This window comes from Eulemur rufifrons, chromosome 14, assembly GCF_041146395.1.
Source record: "Eulemur rufifrons isolate Redbay chromosome 14, OSU_ERuf_1, whole genome shotgun sequence".
Taxonomy (NCBI): domain Eukaryota; kingdom Metazoa; phylum Chordata; class Mammalia; order Primates; family Lemuridae; genus Eulemur; species Eulemur rufifrons.
The window spans coordinates 13,535,842-13,552,248 of record NC_090996.1 but is presented as its reverse complement, the minus strand read 5'-3'; the positions used below and the strand labels follow the sequence as shown (position 1 = coordinate 13,552,248).

At 62.6% G+C, this 16,407-nt stretch overlaps 1 protein-coding gene across 5 annotated transcripts in view; it reads right to left on the bottom strand.

Annotated features, from left to right (window-relative positions):
• TNRC18 (trinucleotide repeat containing 18) overlaps positions 1–16,407 on the bottom strand; it is an 83,330-nt gene that overhangs the window by 49,225 nt on the left and 17,698 nt on the right. For 2 of the 5 annotated variants that reach the window (XM_069486608.1, XM_069486611.1), the window contains exons 3-10: positions 14,999–15,154; positions 12,569–12,694; positions 10,475–12,118; positions 3,417–3,519; positions 2,916–3,121; positions 2,395–2,541; positions 1,675–1,865; positions 147–576 (exon numbers count right to left, since the gene is read on the bottom strand). In XM_069486608.1, the coding sequence (XP_069342709.1) occupies positions 147–576; positions 1,675–1,865; positions 2,395–2,541; positions 2,916–3,121; positions 3,417–3,519; positions 10,475–12,118; positions 12,569–12,694; positions 14,999–15,154 (3,003 nt within the window). Of the gene's footprint in view, positions 1–146; positions 577–1,674; positions 1,866–2,394; positions 2,542–2,915; positions 3,122–3,416; positions 3,520–10,474; positions 12,119–12,526; positions 12,695–14,998; positions 15,155–16,407 lie in introns of all 5 variants that reach the window. The other 3 variants (XM_069486609.1, XM_069486610.1, XM_069486612.1) reach the window with 3 other exon arrangements.

Sequence of the window (16,407 nt, the reverse complement as noted above, 5' to 3'; positions counted from 1 at the left end):
TGACCGTGTGCTCGGGCCTGGCACACAGCAGGAGCCCAGCAGAGACAGATGAACAAATGCACGCGTGAATGGACGCATGGGGCCAAGTCTACCATGCCAGAGCTCACTGGAGCGTGGGCAGACCTGGGGGCCGCAGCCACCCCCACCTGAGAACAGGGTCTGGAAGGGGCTGGGGGCTTCCTTCTCCAGCTCCAGGTCCTTCTTCTCCACGACGTTCTCGGGGGCCTCCTCTTTGCGGGTGATGCCAGGGGTGGGCGGTGGGGAGGCAGGCGGCGGGCTGGTCGGGTGGGCACTGGGAGTGGCAGGGTAGGCATAGGCGGGAGGCTTAGACACGTCCTCCAGCTTCTGGATGACTTTGGCCTTCAAGGCAGCCACGGGGGATGCACGAGGAGATGGCGGTGGGCTCACAGCCTTGCCATAGGTGCCCGTGGGGCCAGCAGATAAGCCGGGGGGCTTCCGAGGCAGCAGCCCTGGGCCGGCAGCGGCCAGGCCAGCCTTGCCCGTGGCCTCCAGGCTCCGCTTGCCTGCCTTCTCCTCCATCTCCGCCCGCTGCTCCTGGGCCTTCAGCCGCTCCTGCTGGGGAGGGGGCCGCAGGCAGGGTCAGCGTGGCACGAGCCACCACCCGGCACCTGCCCTGTCCCCGGGGTCCCTCAGCCCAAGGAGAATCTCAGGCAGGATCTAGGGGCCAGGCCGCCCACCCCCTCCCAGGCCCGAGATGGACATTCCGTCCCAGCGCACGTGTAACAACTACAGCCTTCTGTGCGGAACCCCAAAAGGCAGGGCTGGGGGTGGGGAGCCTCAGTGGGCCCCTTCGGACCAGGGCTGGAGAAGGGCCTCCACCTGGACCCTGGCCCAGCGGGGACCATCAGGGTCGGGGCATGGAGGCTGCACAAGGGCATGACAGCCCCTGAGGGTGAAGGAGCTGCCCCACGCCCGGCACCTGCCACCTTCACGGAGCGCTCGCTACCTGCTAGGCACGTCTGGGCCTCCAAACACCTCAAGGGGGACAGGAGGAGCCTGTTCCTGGCTTTGATGAGGGAATGGGACGGTGCCGGCTCCAACACAGCCAATGCACAAAACACGCCAGAAAAGGCTCCAAGGACTGGCCACTGGCACGGTCATTAGCCACCCAGTGGTGCCACTTCTAGAGGAGGACACTTAAAGCCCAGAGAGGCAAAGTCACTAACCCAAGGGTGCACAGCCAGGCCTGGCAGAACTAAGATTCAGACCCAGGGCTCAGGCCCCAAGAGCTGCTGCTGCAGCTGCCACAAGGCTGACTCTCCAGAGCGGCCGCTACACAGGAGAGGGGACAGTGCTAAGCAAGGGACAGACATCCCAGAACACCCTCAAGGAGGCAGGAGGACTCTAGACTTTCAGAGTTCAGCCACACGCACGGCAGCCCTGTCCCCTAACTCATGGGACCCGGCCACTCAGGCATCAGAGGCAGCTGGGCAGGCTTCCTTGTGCCTGCTGAGGGGCCACCTGCAGGGAAGGGGCCAGGCTGGGTTCCAGCAGCAGTGGGAGCCCATGGGACCCTGTCAGCAACTAATCCAAACTTCCCCGGTCCACAAGGCCGCCTCTCTGCCCTGATTTCCCCATTGCTCCCTGCCCACCCACCTTTGCCTCCCTCCGTCTGTAACTGTTTGGCGTTTCTGCCCCGTCCCCCGGACTCACCACCAGCTGTGCGTTCCTCTGCAGCTCCAGGGCCTGGGCCGCCTGCTGCTGCAGGTACAGCAACTCCTGCTGCCGCAGGAAGTGCTGCTGGGAGAACAGCTGCAGCTGCTGGGCATGGTGCAGGGGGCTGCGGCCCGGCGGGTACAGGGCAGGCCAGAGGGGTGGCACCGCGGCTCGCTCCATCAGCTCCGCTGGGGAGAACAGAGAGAGGGCTACACCCACGTCCCAGCACCCCGCCACTCGCCACAGATGGGAAGCTGAGGTCCAAGGAGGGGCACCCACACAGCGCTGGTGGGCCCCCAGTTGCCTCCTAGGGGCAGGGGACTGTCCTCCTCTACTTGCCAGGTGTGCACACAGCCCAGGGACATGGCCCCGTCCACACGCCAGGTGGGGGACGTCCCCATGGCCTCACAGCCAGAGCAGGCCAGCATGTGGGCTTGATCTAGGGCCGCCGTGGGACTTGAACACCTTCTCCCACCGCCACAGTGGTCTGCAAAGTGGATTCCCAGAGGGACGGGGGCCACGTAGAGGGCTCCAAGCCCCCACCCAGGCTGCCCTGCTCTGGTTCCCTTTATGGGGTTTCCGAGTAAGAGCTCATCAAAACAAGGATCTCAAGGCTTTAAAACACACAGAAACTGCCGATGTCAGTGCATTCTCTCTGAACCCCTCTGCCTCCCATCCCCCACAGGAGGCCCTGCCCGCCACGCAGGGTCCACTTACCAAAGTGAGGCAGGTGATCACTGGGAATGACGACCAGCTGGCCCGACTGGGGGTCCCTGACAAACTGGTAGGCTGATGGCAGGGAGCCCCCCAAGCTGGGTGGGAACGCAGGGGCCATGCCCTGGTGCAGAGAGGGGGGCCCCAAGCCTAGGAGGAGAAGCCCAGGCCCACGTCAGTGCCAGGAGGCCCCAGGGCAGCCCCAGGCCCAGCACCACCACCCGCCTCCCCAGTCCTTAAATCTCTGGGGCCTCCAGGGGAACCAAGGGCAGAGGGGCACTGGCAGACCACAAACAGGCCCACAGAGCCACCCCCACTGGGCACCTGCCCCACACGGGCATGGCAGAGGGCCCCCAAGAGGCAGGAGCCATTATAATTCCCTCTCTGGACAAATGAACAGTGGAAGCCCCAGGCCCCCAGTCAAGGGTGGGCAGGAGCCAGCTCTGAGCCACTCCCTCCCCCCAGGCCACCTCCCCACCCACCCCTTCCTCCAGAGGAGAGAAGTCCCCCGGCCCTGCACTCACCGTAGGGATGTCCGGCAAGCCACATGGACGTGCTGCCCGAGCGGGGCAGCCAGGGGTGTGTGGCCAGGTGGGCTGCAGGGTCAGCAGACCAGCGACCTGAGCCCGCCAGTGCCGGGCCCCCAGTCACCATGAGGTTAGGGTTCAGGCCGTTAGGAGCACAGCTGGTGGGGTGCAGGCGGGCCAAGTCGGCCAGCTCCTTACTTTCCCTGGAAGGAGGGACAGAGGCCTCATGACAGCTCCGATGGCCCGGGGAACCGGAGGAGAGGGGGAAAGTGGAGGTTGCCCCAGGTAACAAACAGATGCCAGGCCGTGGGTCAGGACACCCCACAAAGACACTTGCTCAGCTCAGGATAGAGGGCCCCCCCCCAGGCCTCCCACACTCAGCCCAATGCTGAGGACCAGAGTCCTGGACCAGTGGCTCTAGCTCTCAGGACCACGGCACCGCTCCCCCCACCACCCCCAGGCCACCCCCAGGGCCCCCAAGCGACCCCCTGCCCTCACCGGAGCAGCTTCTCTTGGTCCCGGTCCAGCCGCGCCCCCAGCAGCCGTTCCTCCCGGTGCCTGGCCCGGTCGTCCGCACAGTCCTCGTCTGCTCGGCTGTGCCCTGCGGGATCAGGTGGACGTGAGCCTCTAGCGGGCACCCGCCCCACCCGCCCACTGTCTCAACCGTCCCTGGGCCCTACAGAGCCCCCAGGGGCTCCACGGCCACCCATGTGGTTCCTCTGTCCCAACCTACCAAGAAACGTCCCCTCCGTCACCCCCACCCCCTAAGGAACCTGTCTTCATCTCCTGCATGGACAACTGTGCCCATAATTAGACCAATAGCCTTGGGTATTACCAGAAAACATCGTAAAACGTATCACATAGCAATAAAACGTGAGGCCGGGTGCACGGGAGGGCAGGTCCTGGGGTGGGGTTTGCACAGGACGGGACAGGGTCCAGGTGGAGGGAAGACCACAGCACAAAAAAGGGGCGCCACCTTTCGGAAGCACAGCCAAGCCTGGGTCACCACTACCCCCACCACGCAGTTCTACCTGTCCCAACACAGTATTTTTTTTAAATCAAGATAGGAAAGTAAAACCAACGAGCACTACTTGGGAGGCAGGGGCCATAGCCCAGAACGGGAGATGCCACCCGGCCAGCCCACCCCAACCCCACGAGCAGAGTAGGCAGGTCCTGAACCCCAGGCCCAGAGCAGAGGAGGAATGAGGGCCTGTGGAGGGCACCATCTGTCCCTGTCCCTCCTCATCCCTGTCCCCGTCCTGGCCCCTCTTCCTGGGTGTTCACACCATGAGGCAGAAGTTGGCACCCGGCGGGCAGGTAGTGACACAGGAGGCAGCTGGCCACTGGCGGCAGAAGCCACAGGGCGTGTGGCTGGGAAACCTACTCATCGGCTCCAGGTGCCACTCGTAGAGGCTTGGGTCTGGCTAATTACTGCTCTTAGGGTCTGCCTGGCTAGGGCTGACACCCTCAGCCCCCCGGGGTGCTGTGGGCAGATGCAGGGGCCCAGCCCAGCACCTCAGGCAGTGGTCCCGGGGCTGAGCCCCCAGCATGGAGACATTACTACTCTGCTGGAGACCAAGGCCCTGCCTGGGGCCCCTGCGGGGTCTACAGCAGCCCCAAGTCCATGACCTCATGGGCGAGGCTCCCACATGTTATGCTGCAACTGAATGTCTCCCCATCTTCTCTCCCTTCCTGCACCCCAAAACCAGGAGCTCCTACAGAGCAGCGCCCAGGAGAGGCTCAGGGATGCGGGGCTCCCCTCTTTCCCTCTAGGAAGGTGGGGACCCACCAGTTCGAGAAGCAGAGGAGGGGAGCCCGGGAGAGGGCACAGCCACCCAGCCCAGATGCCGGAGGGGCCCCACGCACCAGGGGACGGCCAGGCAGCCCAGCATGGGTGGCCTGCGCCAACGGCCAGGCAGCCCAGCATGGGTGGCCTGCGCCAACTAAAGCAGCTGGAAATGGGCCTCAGGCACCTGGCAAGAGCCTCAGAGGTGGGCCCGGGACAACTGGGTGCCTTGGTGTCCTTTGAAGTGGCAGGAGGGTGCCCGGCAGCAAGGGAGACCATCCATCTCCCTGACTACTTCTTCCCCGTCTGAAGCCCCAGTAGGCAAATCCGGGGCAAGGTGCGTCCCTGGCCTCCTGCTAAGTCACGTCCTGCAGGCCACAGTAGGCAGAGGTGCCGCGCAGATACCTCAGCTAAGCCAAGGCAAAGTCACACGGGAGGCAGGTAGAGGAAGGGCAGTGACCTGCGTTTGGGGGAGGCCCAGCCAGGGTGCCCCTGGCCACCCATGTCTACGTCGTTTCCATATCAAAGCGGAGGCTGAGCCCACCTGGCGCCCCTCAGCAGGACTGGAAGGGACCCCAGGAGGAAACTGAGGCCCAGAAGGGCAGCGACAGGTTTCAAGCAGGGCTGGGGCATGGAGGGCCCAGAGTCCCATCACTGTGCGGAAACATCAGGGCATGGGCTCCAGTGTCCTTCTCCCAAGGGAGATGGGGGCCTGGCTGAATCCCAAAGGTTTGGCCACCTGGGGAGCCACCCTCACGCCCACTGGGCCCTCCTGGAGGCTGGGACGGGCTTTGGGCACGGTACGATGCTCCTGATGCCCCCAGAAGGGGCAGGTGCTCGGAGCGTAGCCTGAGCTCAGCCCCAGCCCTCTGTCCTCCCCAGCCCCAGACACCTGTCCACTGCCCTGGCTGTCACCACCCACAGTCCCAGGAGCTTCCCATCCCAGGCGCCACCTATACCAGAAACTTGGCTGCTGGCTGGCCCCGTCTCGGGGCACCTGCCGTCCCCAGGGCCACTAGGGCCAGAGCCTCAGGCTGCTCCCTGTAAGTCCGGTTGGTCTCCTAAAGAAACGTGATGTGCCCTCCATACCTTACCCCTGCGCTCAGCTAGGCACCGGGCTCAACCCTCCTTGTTCTGTGGCACCCTGTCCCCTCTAACCCCTGCTCCCACCTGTCACACCACAGAGCCAAGCTGGGGCCTGGCCAGCCTCTTGAGTGTGTCCCCAGCTTCTGTGCATGTCAGTCATGCTCATCCCCCCACCATCCGCCTCAGGGCCACCCAGAGTGTCCTTGCCCGGGGGTACTCAACCTCCCCTGTCAGAAGTCAGCTTCAAACACCACCTGCTCCAGGAAGCCCTCCCTGACTGCCTCTCCTCCATCACGCTCCCGTTTATCTCCCTCACAGCACCAACCACGACATGCAGCTACTACTCTGCCTACTGGCCCTTCACTGTCTGTCTCCTCCATCACACCGTGCACTGCCCTGGCTCGAACAGCCCCATCGTGGCTGTCCACCTGCCCTCTGCATGACGCCTGGCACAGAGGAGGCGCTCAATACACCCGAGATGAATGGATGAATGAATGGATTCATGTGGATTCTAGAGGAAGAGTGAGCTGCACGGAGGGAACCACATGTGCAAATGCCCTGAGGCAGGGACGTGCTAAGGAGCATCGAGGAGACCACAGTGGCTGCAGAGCACAGGCCAGAGAGGGCTCTGGAGATGAGGCAGCACGGTGAGTGTGGAGGGGGCAGTACAGGCCTCCGAAGAGAAGGTGGTTTCAATTTTGTTCAAGGGGAGAGGGGGAAGCCAGGGGAACTCTGGGCAGGGTCGCAACATGATCTGTAGAGGCTTTGAAAACCCCCCTCTGGCTGCCCGGGGACAAGGGAACAAGAAAGGCTCACCCACCCTTCTGTGCTGGGCTCCACCGTAGCAACCACCCCCCCAGGGAGCTCCCAGCCTGGCAAGGGGCCTAGCTCCTCTGAGGTGTGCGGGGCAGAGGCCCACTCTGTGGTCCCGGCGACACAAGACCCCAGCCCAGCCCTGAGCGTGAGCAATAATGGATGCAGAGGCTGGCACTTAAAACCTGCCCCTGTGCCAACAGCGCCCCAGGTACTCTGCACACAGCAACTCGCAGCAACCCGGACGCAGGTCCCCAGAGGAGGAAACTGAGGCACAGGTCACAAGGCTAACAAGGAGGCATCCCAGCTGTGATCGGGGTGGGTCTTCCTGACCAAGGTACATGGCCCCACACAGAGAGCCGGCACAAGGTGGTACCGTTAGGACAGGGCTCGTATAGCAGTATCCCTGCCGTCCCTATCTGCAGGCCTGCCCGGCAGCCCAGCACCACCCCAGGGCCCACAGAAGACGGGATGTCCCTAAGCAAAATCCATCCCCCACCTTGGTCCCTGCCAGCAGCTGTCCCTTCATCATGCATCACACACATTGTGGCCACTATGTGCCCAAGGCTCAGGCTGAGGTCCCGCTCCCATGGGAACCCCCTCCTGGACTCCATCCCAGGAGCCCCCAGATAAGGCCACCCTGTCTCAGGCCGACTCATGATCAACACACAGCTTACACCTGGCTCTGCGCCATGGCGGGGGTGGGGACACTCCTCTCAGCCCTCCTGCTAGCGCTGGTCCCAGCCTGCCTCTGTCACAGAGGTCACAGGCACACAGGAGGTGGGACAGACAAGCCTAAGCTCAGGGTTCCCGCTCAGTCCCCCCTCACCTCTGCAGGCCTCAGTCTCCCCATCTGTGAATGGGGAGAGTAACACTCCCCTCTGCAGGGATCTATGCAACGACAGCCGGTCCTTCCGGGGCAGCTGGCACTTGGGAGCCGCTGGCTAAATGGCAACGCTTGCTCTTATTTGCTGCGCCACTCGGACGCAGGGGCACCGACTGCGTGGGGCTCACAGATGTAGGTAACGCCTGCCTTAGTCCATCTCGGGGTCCAAGACGCCCTGAGGCCAGACCCAGGTCCTGTGTGCATCTCTCGGGAAGCAGGACCTCAGGCTTGCAGGCACCGCCCGACGCCTGAACGTGAGCAGACAAAAGAAACGCCTGTCCATAAAGCACCTACTATGTGCCGGCCAGCCCAGCTGGCATTGAGCAAATGAGGTGACCCCAGGGCCCAGAGAGCTCAAGGCTCTTGTTCAAGGTCACACAGCGGCAAGGGGCAGAGCCAGGATTTGAGCCCACTGACAGAGGCAGAGGGTTCACTCCAAATAGCATGAGACTGGGCCGAGACCCCAGGAGACCAGGGCTGACAACCGCCTGCTCGGCCCGGGGGACCTGTCCTGGAGCCTCCACCTCCTGCCCTTCAAAGTCGCTCAGCACTGGGGCTGGGCTGCCTGGAGAGAAACCGCCGCTTCTTGCGGGATTTTTGTTAAGGAGAGAAAGAATCCAGACGCCTCCTTTTCAAGCGTTACAACCAACAGAGAAAGGCAGCTTCAGACAAACCCCTGAACATCTCATCCCAAACCCGCACCCCATCCTCCCTCCCTCTCCTGTTCTCACACACACGTTCTCTCTTTTTTGCACGCGCGTGCACACACACACACACACTCTCACACACATACTCATGACCCCGTGGGCACACATCCCTTAGGCACAAGTAGGCACCCTGGGCTCTAGGGTGGGCTCTGGGAACCACCGGCCCCCAACAAAGGTGCCACCGTGTCACAGGAGCATCCTCCCAGAGAAAGGGCTTTAAGAGATCTGCTTCCCAGAGGGTCCACAGCCCCAAACCTCTGAGCAGGAGGGCTTGTCCACCACCAAGCCGCCACCTGCAGTCCGAGGGCTGTTGCCCACTTCTTCTAATTCCAGAATAAGGCAGCTTCTCATGCAAGCTCCCTACCACACAGAGGATCAGAGGGCAGGACTTCCCTGGCTGCAACGGGCTCAGTAAGTCAGTCAACAAACTTTCACTAAGCATCACTCGCTCGGAGCCAGCTACACTGGATGAGGAGAATTCTAAGACCAGACAGAGCCTCATCTCATTCAAAATCCAAAGACTCTGAGTCTGCCTCTGGGATGAAATGACATCTGGAGCTGAGCTGGAGACAGTCCACATTAAAGGCGGCTCTAAGAGGTGATGCTGGGCCCTGAGGATGAGGGGACATGGCGTGCAGGTGGGAGGTGTGGCACCAGGTACCCCCGACCGGCTGCGGCAGGGGGTTGGTGTGAAAATGGCATTACTGGGAGATGCGGCTAGAGCGACCCAGGCCCAGGCCCCTGCTACTGGGGGCAACACAGGACAATAGAGAGGGGCATTCGGACGGTCCTGTGCAGCCGCAGCGTGCCCGCAGATCAGCACGGCCACCTGTGCCTCATTGGGCTCGTCTGGGACAAGTACGGCTGGACCGAGAGGCAGCTCTGACGGGACCCAGCACGGGGGGCCATGCCAAGGGCTGGTGAATGCTCAGGAGATGTGCCCCAAGGTGCCTATGCAGCCTGTGGCGTCAAGTCTGGGAGATGCAGGGAAGGGGGCTTTGCGGGGGCCACAGGCAGGGACCCAGACAGAGGGCCGAGCGGGAGCTCACAGCAGGTGAGTGTGGGGTGCAGGCTGGGGTGGCGGCTGACTGTGGAGAGGACCCAGAGGCAAGGAGCAGCTGGACATGACCTTCCCCAGCCCTCCCCACAGCACACTGAACACGGCCTCAGTCCCCAGACCACAGGTGGACAGACCAAGTCAGGAGTTCCAACAAACACGCCACAAACGTCAACTGTCCGAAACCCCAGGAGAAATCGAACAGCGAAATATACAAGGGACACAAAGAAATGCAACCAACCAAGCAAGTTCTGCAAAAACATTCAACCTTACTAGTAACTAAGAGAAATGTACCCCCTTCCTCGCTACTAAAATGAACAACGGTTTTTAAAAAAATATTAAAACAAAATTCTGAGAAATCTAAAGTAAAACAGATGCACAGACCACTAACGGGCATTTAACATCTCTAACTGCCTAAGAAGGCACTTAGGTGCTGAATGTCGAGACGCCCTAAGAACACTGGGACCCCAGTTTCTACCTATCCCTCAAACACTCACTCACTCAGCTATCAAATACCTACTGTGTGCCAGCCCCACGCTGGCGAGGTACTGGGGACACCGAAATAGGTAAGGCAACAGTTACCTCCTTCAACAACTTAGAATTGAAAGCCTCACGTTAGTCTATTCCCAAGAACCTCTATTCTTAGAAAATGACTCAAAATACCATGAAGGCGCAATGCACAAAAATATTCGCTGCAATATTCTGAACACAAAACATCAGAGGGGGGGGGAAAACCGAAATGCCCACCGAAGAAACAGAGAACTGAACTAAAGCATATGCTCGCAACAGAGTATTAAAGGCCATAAAAAAATGCTACTTATAAAGAGTCTGCAATACAGCCAGAGGAAACGACCCACACTGTAATATGTGAACAGTGCAAAAGCCCAAGACAGTACGTGCACTAGGATCGCTGCAGGTAGAAGCAAACTGCACAGGAAAATGAATTCCGGGGAAGATACAAAAGTGTTCAGGGTATTGGCAAAATATAATGGTCCTTTTTCTTCACTTTCCTTTCCTGCATTGTTCACATTTTTTTATGTGCATAATGGAAAAAGCAGTAAACTTTCAACAGCAGCTGCAGCCCACAAGTGGGACAGAGGAGCAGCGGCAGCAGGAAGGAAGGGAGAGGTGAGGGCGCCAGGGAAGGAGGGCAGGAGTCAGAGAAAAAAAGGAAAGCAGAGGTAGGGGGGAGATGAGGCTGGGGCAAGACCCAGGACCTACCTTTGACATTGCTCAGTGACAGAGAGCGCTCCTGATCCGCCAGCCCAGGCCCCAGCCGGCCACTGCCCCCACTGTCCTTCTGCCGAGCCACCGCCACGGCAATGCCCACCGGTGGGTGTCGAACTTCTGCCTCACCCTGGGCACCAGAACCCTCACGCCCAAAGGCCTTGGCACTCTCGGGCCTCTCGGGGTCCCGCTTCAGCTGCCGGCCACCACCGGCTGCAGGGCCTCCAGGGTGCGGGAGGCGGGCCTGGGCACGCGGGGCGCCCGCGGTAGTGGGCGAGGGCTCAGGTTTCATGGTGCCCAGGCCTCCAAATGGACTCTTCTTGCCGCAGCCGCCAGGGCGCACAGCCACCGCCTCCCGGGCAAAGCTGCCACTGTACTTGATGAGGCTCTGCATGGCCGAGGCCTCTCCGGGTCCGTGGGTCACAGGGTGCAAGTCGGCGCCGGGCCTGCCGCAGGAGGCCGCGTTGCGGGGCAGCGCGCCCCCGGGGTCCAGGTAGGCCTTCTTGGAGGCAGCCACGGCCTCTTCCTCGGCGCGGCTGGCATGGTGGTGCTGCGCGGCCAGCACAGCCATCTGCGTGGTGGCGAAGTTGCCCAGCTCGAAAGGCTTCCACTTGTGCTCGGGCCCGGCGGGCGGGGGCGGCCGTCCAGGCTCCAGGCCGAAGAGCTTGGCGGCCTGCTGGGCCGCGGGGCCGCGGGGCGCGCGCTCGCAGGGCCGCGGCTCGGCCTCGGGCTTGAGCAGCTCCTTAGCCGGCAGGTAGGCCCGGGCGTCCGGGGAGGCGCGCGCGGCCCGCGACGGCGGGGCGTCGGCGGGGGGTGGCCGCTTGAGTGAACGGATGACCGAGTTCTTCTCGCGCAGGCCCTCGGGGCGGTCCGGCGGCCGCGGGGAGCCAGGTGGCCCCTGCAGCACCCCTGGCCTGCCCGCCTCGCGCTCGCGGGCCCGGGCGTCGCGCGCCTGCGACGCGATCTGGATGGGCCCCGGGCGCTCGTCGAAGGCCTCCACGGAAGGCACGAAGGTGGGTGCCACCACGCGGTGCTCACGGCCCGGCTCGCGGAAAACGGTGTAGACACCAGTGGGCGCAGGCGCAGAGGCGGGTGGCACGGGTGGCCCCTTGGGTGGCGGCGGGGGCAGCGGCGAGGCACAGGGCCGCGGCCCGGGCAGCAGGGCCTCTGTGCGCCGGAGCAGCCGCGCGCTCTCGTCCTGCCGGGCCGCCTCCTTCGCTCCGCTGCGGCCCGCCTCCGCCACCAGCGCGGACAGCCCCGTGTCCCCTGCGCCGTTGCACATGCTCAGCACCGACGGCTGCAGCGCACTCTTGCCCTTGGGTTCAGCCAGGAAGGGGGACAGGCGCTCAGCCAGACGCGGGAGCCCGCGGTCCTGGCGGCCCTCAGCCCGCGCCTCCTGGGTCAGGTCCACCACACCGCGCGGCCCTGCTGCCTCCTCGCGGGCGCGCGGGTCCTTCTTGCCGAACAGCGGAGGTGGCTCCCCGCCACGGCCCGCCCGTTCCTTGGCCGGACCTTCCCTTGACGACGACGACGAGCCTTTGGCCAGGGTGCCTGAGGAGTGGCCGCCGGGGGTCCTGGCAGAGGGCGCATGAGAGTGCAGGGCACCTGCAGCCCCCGGGGCTGGCAGGTAGAAGCCGTCTGTGGAAAAAGCACAACAGTGAGCGAGGGCCACCTCCCACCTTTGCCAGGCCAGAAGGGGCCCCAGTGTCCCCAGGGCAAGGAGGCACACGAACAGCACAGCCGCTAAGAGGGCAGGCTCAGGAAATAGCTGGAATCAAGTTTAAATCTGCCGTGGCCACCTACTGATCTTCCTGAGCCTCAGTTTCCTCCTCTGTAAAGGGGGTGAAGGGTTGTTTTAAGATCTGCCCAGAGGATCCAGTGGGCTCTGTGAGAAGGGCAACAAGGCTCTGGAGGCTATGGCAGGCTCAGGGAGCCCTTGGACACCTTGGGGCTGGGGTCTCACAAAGGAGTCTGGGACAAAGCTGCAAGCTGCCGGGGACAGTGGCGAGGGCCCTAGTCAAGCCCCTGAGAAGGTCCCTGTGTCACCCCCTCCCCACCCCCCCAATCTCACCACTCCTGTCCTCTGACCTTTCTGGGTATCGAAAATGCTGGGCTGGCCCAACTGGCTGAGGAGGGGGCTCCCGCTGCTGGGGGGCTCCAGGTGGTTCAGGTGGAGGTAGGATGGGTACAGCCCACTGGGCAGGTGGGAGAAGCCTGGAAGAGAAAAGCCGGGCTGGACCACTGCCTGCCTCCCCGAAGGAGCTTCCTTCCAGCATTTTCCTTTTCTTAGAAATAAACTATATTGGCTGTCAGCCCCTGGTGCAGGAAGCCCTGAGGTTTCACACCAGCTCCCCAGGACGATGCTTGCTCCTCCCAACCCTGTGACTTTGGGCCTCTCTCCAGGCCCAGGCAGCCCTCCGGGGCTTGAGGTCTCAAATGCCCCAGGAATAGGATCAGATGGATCCAGCTAGGAGGGGATGATGACAGCTTGCCAAGCATTGTCAACTGCTTTGCCACCATTACGCTCATTTAAACCTCAGAAACAACCTGTGAGGCAGATACTCTCAATATCCTAATTTTACAGATAAGGAAACTGATGCTCAGAGAGGACCACTTGCCCAAAGTCATACAACAGAGGAGCCTGGCTTTGAACTTAGGTAATCAGACCCTGCAGCCAGGATGGTTCACCTCACCCAACATGGGCCCCTCCTCTGCTGTGTGAGCCTGGGCTGGTCACTTGCCTTCTCTGAACCTCAGTGGACCCAGCATCCCCAGCTGTCAGGAAGGAATTCCTCCTGCCAAGGGTCCCCCCAGCCTCCTGAACGCCCCCCACCAGCAATGCCCAGAATCAGGACCTTGCAAGACAAAGACAGGAAAGGGAGAGAGAGAAGCAAGTCGCACACGGAAAACAGGGGCCCAAAAGGCTGTTTGACAGGGCCCAGAAGTCCAGGTGGGTGGGCAGACAGGCGGGCACCGGGGCTCTGGGCGAGGGCCCTGATGCTCTGCCTGAGCCCAGAATCTCACAGGGCCCCCGGCCCATCGGGGACCCCTGTGGGACCTGGATACCCTGTGCCGCCTGAGTGGCTCCCTCTGAGGCCAGGGACACAGGACCTGTCCCTGGCTCACTGGGCCAATGTCCCCCCCCACACACACACACACACCCCACTTGATGCCATTAACAACAATCACAAGACCAAACGACCGACTGACACCTGCTATCTCACTTATTCACGGAAACAGTACTCTGATGCGGGCATTGGGCCCCTCTGCTCTCATCTGTCACCTGTAAAATGGGCCTCACAGTCCCCACCTCAGGGCTGCCTTGCAGCGCCTGGGGACAGAAAGCAGCGTGTGTTTGCTGTCATTATTATCCGCCTGCACTTGCTGGCAGAAGAGAAAAGGGAGTATCAGGGAGGACAGAGGAACAAGGTGGTGGCACCAGAGGCGGCCTCTGCTCTTCCAGCCCTGCAGTGCCCGCCCAGGCTGGCTAAAGTGGGAGCCAGGCGGGACGCCACCCGAGCAGGGCCGGCACCAGCCAGGCCCAGGCAGGACGTCCCCTCTGTGCAGGGCACACACCCTGGTTCCTGGATTCAGACGCCTTCCCCAGGGGACTTGGGAGGAGCAGCCTTGGTGGCCCCATCTGTACAAGGGGCACAGGGCTGTAAGGACTGGGAGGGGTCCTGTGGCTGGGGACACTCTGACTACACCTGTTTCCTCCCAGGCTAAATGCAGCCATCCACAGCCCCACCCCAAAGAGTTTGGAGTGACAGTGAGCACTCAGTCAGATTCAGGCCCACAGGGGGAAGTGGGGAGCCATGAGCGGCAGGGGGTGCTCCCAGGCTGCCATCTTCCAGGATCCGGAGGGCGCCCAGCAGGAGGGAGGAGAGACCCAGCACCCGGCATCCACAACAGTTGGAGCCAGAGGTTCGGGAGGAGCTCGGGGTCTCCAGGCCCACCCTTCAAAGACAGAGCGGGAAGTGAGGCTCCAGGGAGGCCAGGCCTACAGCCCCCACATCGAGGGGCATCACTACAGAGCTGTGACAAAGAGGGCCCGTGGCCCTACGTCCCACGCGCCTGCGGTGATGAAGGAGCCTCCTGGACACCCCAGACCCGGCAGTAAGCAGAGCAAACCAGGCCCTGCCCTCAGAGCTCCAGAATAATCACACAGATAACCTGTTGTCACAAGTGAATGGTGGACCAGGGTGGGGAGGAGGGGTATTTGAGCGGCGCCCTGAGGAGGAACTGGAGGCGGCCAGTGGGGTGGGGTGAGGGGCTGCAGGCAGAGGGAATAGCTCGTGCAAAGGCCCTGTGACAGCGTTAAGAGGAAGCACAGAGCATTTGAGGAAGAGCAGGGAGGTTGGGTGACCAGGGCTGGGCTCCACCAGCCCCAGTGAGGGGGTGACCATGGAGGTGGAGGGGAGTGGGCAGACTTGAGAAGTGCTGGGGACATCAGTCGCCAGAGTGGCGGGGGCAGCAGCCCAGCAGCCCTCAGCCCCACCCACCTGGCACACTCCTTACCTTCATGCGCATGGGCAGCCCACAGCTGCACCATGGGCAGGTTGCTGGGGGTGGGGGAGCGGAAGGAGAGGTCAGAGGGCAGGGACACCGGGCTCCCATGGGACGAGGCTGAGGGCCCCATCCCGCTGGCCACAAAGCTGCCCAGGAAGGCCTCGCCTGCAGAGAGAAGGGGGCCATCAGGCAGCCAGCCAGGCCGCCACCGCCCCACCGCCCCAAGACCCCTGTCTCTCCCCCGACTGTGCGGAGCTGACACTGGCAGGGAGACCAAGGAGATCCCCCCTGCCCCACCCCAGGATGGGCCTGGGTCAACTCAACAGACCCAGGGCTTGAGAAAGCTGCAAGACCCCATGAAACAGCCAGAAGGAAGCCCACCAAAGCAGGCCCCCACCCTGGGGCACGCAGCACCCTCCGAGGAGGGCTTTACCAACCCTGCTGCACAACCAGCCCAGATCCAAGGGGGCACTGCTCTCCCTATTTGCAGATGGACACCCGAGGCTGGTGGGGGACAGGGACCTCCCAAGGCCACAGAGCAACAAGGTAGGGTCTCGTGGGTGGGTGCGGGGGGGCTCGGGTTCCTAGCTCTGCAGAGCTCCTGGACCAGGGAGCATCACCCTCGAGTGAGAAAATGACTCCCACGGCAGCCCTGTGCCCATTTAACAGATGGGGAAGCGCGCGGCAGGGTGTCCCAGAGCCCCCTGGCACACAAGCTACAGTGAGTTAGGGAACCAGTCAGGGAAGGAATGGAGCAGCGAGCACGGAAGCTAAGGGTTCAAGGGAGCCCTGCCCAGGGCCACCCCTCCAGACAGCAGGGCCCCACACCCAGGGGGCTAGGGCCTAGGTAACAACCACACACACTCCCTGCCCCGCCCCATTCAGCCAGGCCCACAAGAGGCCTCCGGGCTGCACCCCAGAGCTCTGCCCCACAAGCCCCAGCACCCCAGGCCTCTGGGGCACAGGCCAGAGAGAGGCTGCGAGCCCTGGGGCCAGGGGCTCCCCTGATTTCTCGGTTAGCTCATCAGGAAAATGGGGTAGCGCTGCTCCCCTTTGAGAAGTGCAGTGAGGAGGGAAACACGTGTTTAGCCACCACAACAGTAAAAATGAAAATAATAAACAGCAGCAGGGCCATTCACGAAAAGCTACCAGGCACCAGGCACTCAGCAGCTGACTTCAAATCCTCCCAATGACGCCCCGGGAGGCAATGGCACAGCCCTAACACAGAGCTGAGCAGGGTGGTCACCAAGCACAGCACCCCCCAGGTGCCAACTCTGGCTGGCCCCAGCCCAGGGCGTCCCTGAGCACCCTGAGCAAACCTGCAACCCTCTCTGAGTCCCTGTGGGTGGGCACTGTTTGCAGGTGGCACAGAGAAGGAGGGGACTGTGGGGGGGGGCAGACAATGTGTGTGGCTTGGC